The sequence below is a fragment of the Crocuta crocuta genome, unplaced genomic scaffold (genome assembly GCF_008692635.1).
Source record: "Crocuta crocuta isolate KB4526 unplaced genomic scaffold, BGI_CrCroc_1.0 scaffold650, whole genome shotgun sequence".
In the NCBI taxonomy this organism is placed as follows: Eukaryota; Metazoa; Chordata; class Mammalia; order Carnivora; family Hyaenidae; genus Crocuta; species Crocuta crocuta.
The window spans coordinates 633,556-637,596 of record NW_027532882.1 but is presented as its reverse complement, the minus strand read 5'-3'; the positions used below and the strand labels follow the sequence as shown (position 1 = coordinate 637,596).

Here is a 4,041-nt window from a genome sequence, read left to right as displayed (position 1 = left end):
GAGTCTTTGGGAGCCAGAGGCAGAGCCAGTGGCCCTGAGGAGCCGCAGGGACCTGGGAAGGAAGAGTTCTGGGCCCCCTACAAGGGGAAAAAAGAAAGATGTCCCCCTCGCTCCCACCCCATGACAGGGCAGCACAAGGCAAGGAGGCTGGAATCAGGTGCATGGCCAGGGTCCAGCCCAGCCAAGCCGTGGGCACTCAGGTGTTAGTTGGGGTCTGAGTTTGGGCTGCGAGTAGGCACCCAGTGACCTGACGGCAGGTACGAAATGGTTTACTGTTGTTCTGTCATTGTCCTGCTGCCTGGGGGACCAGACGCCTCCTCTCCAGGGCCCGGACAAGGGCCCCTCTGGGCGGAGCTGTCAGAGCTAAGTCACGTGGGGTCCAAGGGCAATAGTGGATTCCAGGCATGAAGGACGCATCTAAAGCGACAGTCAGGGGAGGAGCGTTTTCTTCCTGCCTCCGTGGCCCTGGAGATTCCCATCCTCTCAGACCTCTGACGCTAGCCTGGGCTTACCAGAAACGGGACTGGGTAGAAAGAACACCACCCTGGCCCCTCCCGTCGCTCCCCTAGCCATCCCCAACCCCTGAAACCTCCCATCAACCAGGGTGATGGCAGCCCCTGCCACGGTCCCCACACCCCACACCAGCCACAGCAGAACCCTGGAGGCCAGCTAGACCTTGGCCCTGGCCCCGGGATGAGTAATAAAGGCCAACATCTAGAGAGCCATCCTGAAGCTTCAGGCGCCGTTCTCCCACGTGACGAGCGGCGCCTCACTCCGTTTCACGCACCCTCTGGAGCAGGTCTGGCTGGTTGAGGGGGATCCGCGGTTCAGACACAGGTTCGTTTGAGTCCAGAGCCCCTGCTCTCGGCAGGGTGCTGAGTTGCCTGCCCTGAAGCCAGCAGAAAGCGAGGGGCCAGTGTTCTGGAAGCCCCCAGGAGGGTGGGGCCCGATCCTCCCCAAGAAAAATCAGACAGATGGGCCTGGCACCCGCTGGGCACACAGCAGGCCAAGATCAGGTACTGATGAGGGCTGTGGCTCTGGCTCCGCACCGGCTGGGGCACGCATTCCCAGCACTCTGACGCGTCCATCCCTGGCTTCCCAGCCCACGGGGAGTTGACTCTTCCGGCCGTTGGCAGCACCAGACAATTAACAGTAGAGAATAATTGTTTCTGGCTGTGCCAGCAGCCCACTTTGGTTGATGAGATGGGGAAGGTCAGATGCTAAGCCAGGGATCCCAGGACAGGCCACAGCCAGAGACAGGGACCAGGGCTGTCAGGAAGGGCCATTGAGCAGGGGCTTCTGTACCCCCAAGGCCTGGGTGACAGGGAGCCTTTGCCCCTGGACACAGGCAGGGGTCATGGTAACTAGTGTCTGGTGTAGAAAGAGCCAGCATGGCCGTCAGCTGGGCTGACATGGGGATGAGGGGGCACTGAGGGGACAGACCAGAGATGGGCAGCCCGGGGTGAGGAAACGCCCCCCAGGTAAGCAGCAGGTTCAGCCGGCCCAGAGCCGGCAGGACAGGGTGGGCGCCCCCACCCAGTGCTGACCATGTGTCTCCGGCCCCCAGACAGAGCTGTGACCTGGCCCTGCTCGCAGCAGATGAGCCTGCCCACCATGGCGAGCCCCACTCTGAGCCCAGACTCCTCATCCCAGGAGGCCCTGTCGGCTCCCACCTGCTCCCCCACCTCTGACTCCGAGAACCTCAGCCCCGATGAGCTGGAGCTGCTGGCCAAGCTTGAAGAGCAGAACCGGTGAGTTGGGGCCTGGGGGAAGGGGGGGTGGGGAGTGGCCTTGGGGAGGGGGCAGCCTGGGCCCCACCCAGGCGTTCCCGGGGGGGGGGGCCCTCACACTAAGAGCTGGGTCCCTCGGCAAAGTAAACCTCCCACCGGAGACTTGACAAGTGACGTCTTCTGTTGTCCTCCCACCCGGATGATCAGTTTCCCCATTCAGATGGGACCAAGGTTGCAAGAGGCCCGTGAACCTGGCCTTGGCCAGCTGAGCCTCTGTTGGAGCCAGGCCTTCCCGCCTTTCTCCTCTGGCCCTTCTCCTGGGTTTATAATGTAGGCAGTATTATTATTCGGATACAGCGAGGCCAGCAGATGGAGTTTGTGACTCACAGTCTCCAAGAGGAGGGGGCGCGGCACACCATGTGGGGCTAACCAGGAAAGCACCAGGGTCGGTCAAGGGACAGAGGGAATGAGGCAGAATAGGAGCAAGAGCCTTTGCTGTGGATTCTGCAGGAGGGAACAGTGAGGCCCACTTGCTCGCCCAAGTAACCTCAGCAGGGGCTCCGGGGTGCTGGGGTACCTGACCCTGCTGCGATCAGAGTAGAGGAGGGGCTCAGTCTGCATAGGAAGGCTGCACTTCCCTGCAGGCAAGTCCTTAACCATCTCTAGGAGCCTGCTAGCTTGGCATGGGTGCCCCCCCCACCGGGGGTCAGCGAGGCCCCAGATATCAGAACAGCAGAAACACACAGTCGTACAGCTGCCTGCAGGTGGCTGAGCGGCCCACCCTCCCTACACCTGGTGTGTAAAGGGTAGATCTTAACAAACCCTGCCCTGCGGTGCTGGTGCGCGACTGAGTCCACTAATACACCTGCTTCTCGGCCCGTGCTGGGCACAAATGGGACACACGGAAGGCAGGAACGAAGACCCGCTCAGAGAGGGTAGGGCACCGGCCAAGGTCCCTCATGGAGAGCAACTCAGGCCCAGTCTGGGACTCCTGAGAGGAGGGGCTGGGCTCCCCGGGGGGTGCCCTGTCCCCAGAGCGTCACTAGAGCCCAGGGGGGGCTGGGGCGGGAGTTGCCCACAGCCCGCCCGCCTCCAGCAGCCCTCTCTGGCCCAGGCTCCTGGAGGCCGACTCCAAGTCCATGCGCTCCATGAACGGCTCCCGGCGGAACAGCGGCTCCTCGCTGGTGTCCAGCTCCTCGGCCTCCTCCAACCTGAGCCACCTGGAGGAGGACACGTGGATCCTGTGGGGCCGGATCGCCAACGAGTGGGAGGAGTGGAGGCGCAGGAAGGAGAAGCTGCTCAAGGTGGCGGGGCTGTGGGGCTGGGCGGGGCAGCACCGGGGTCCTGCGGTGGGGGGGCGGGGAGGCCCAAGGGCTGAGGGCTGAGGACGGAAACGGAGATGAGCCTTGCCAGGACACAGGAGACCCGAGGCACGGTGCAGGGCTGGCCAGGCTGTGGCTGTCACGCCCGGCCCGTGTCCCAGGTACCCATTTGTTTCCTGCCCGCTCTGTTCGGTGACGGAGTGGGGACAGCACATTAAGCAGCATGGCTTCCGTCGGCAGCACTGGGGCCCCGCCAGCCCTGGACGACAGCCGAGCTGTAGGCCGGCCCTGCCTCAGGGCTAGACTGGGTGGCCGTGGGGGAGGCAGCCCTGCGACAGGGTCCAGCCCGGCCTCCTGCCCCCACCCCGCCCCGTTGCCAGGAGCTGATCCGCAAGGGCATCCCGCACCACTTCCGGGCCATCGTGTGGCAGCTCCTGTGCAGCGCCACAGACATGCCAGTCAAGAACCAGTACTCGGAGCTGCTCAAGATGTCCTCACCGTGTGAGAAGCTGATCCGCAGGGACATCGCCCGCACCTATCCGGAGCACGAGTTCTTCAAGGGCCAGGACAGCCTGGGCCAGGAGGTCCTCTTCAACGTCATGAAGGTGAGGCCCAGGGCAGCAGGGCCTCCCCCCGCCCCGAGGGCCCCTGCTCTGATCGCCTGTGTTCCTCCCCTTTACAGGCGTACTCCCTGGTGGACAGGGAGGTGGGCTACTGCCAGGGCAGCGCCTTCATCGTGGGGCTGCTCCTCATGCAGGTAGGTGGCCGGCGGGGGCCTGTGGCAGGAGCCCCTCCCCCACGCCCCCAGGGGGCGTGCAAAAGCAGAGCATCCTCTTTCCTGAGGCCTCCTGGGGTCAGACTTTCCTCTCCATCCACCTAGGACCTCCGCTAGTCCTCAGGCCAAGCCCCCCCATGGGTGGGCTCGGAGGGGCTGGCGGCCTGTCTCGTCCACTGTCCCATCCGGAGGCTGGCCCTCAGGTGGAGAGCTG

General features: G+C 64.1%; 1 protein-coding gene across 1 annotated transcript in view; it reads left to right on the top strand.

The window, feature by feature from the left end:
- The first annotated feature begins 1,570 nt into the window (after nucleotides 1-1,570).
- The window catches only part of EVI5L (ecotropic viral integration site 5 like), a 16,796-nt gene continuing 14,325 nt past the window's right edge, over nucleotides 1,571-4,041 (top strand). The window contains exons 1-4 of the mRNA XM_077745731.1: nucleotides 1,571-1,751; nucleotides 2,845-3,034; nucleotides 3,433-3,657; nucleotides 3,735-3,809. Coding sequence (XP_077601857.1) covers nucleotides 1,600-1,751; nucleotides 2,845-3,034; nucleotides 3,433-3,657; nucleotides 3,735-3,809 — 642 coding nt within the window. The 5' untranslated portion in view covers nucleotides 1,571-1,599. The remainder of the gene's footprint in view (nucleotides 1,752-2,844; nucleotides 3,035-3,432; nucleotides 3,658-3,734; nucleotides 3,810-4,041) is intronic.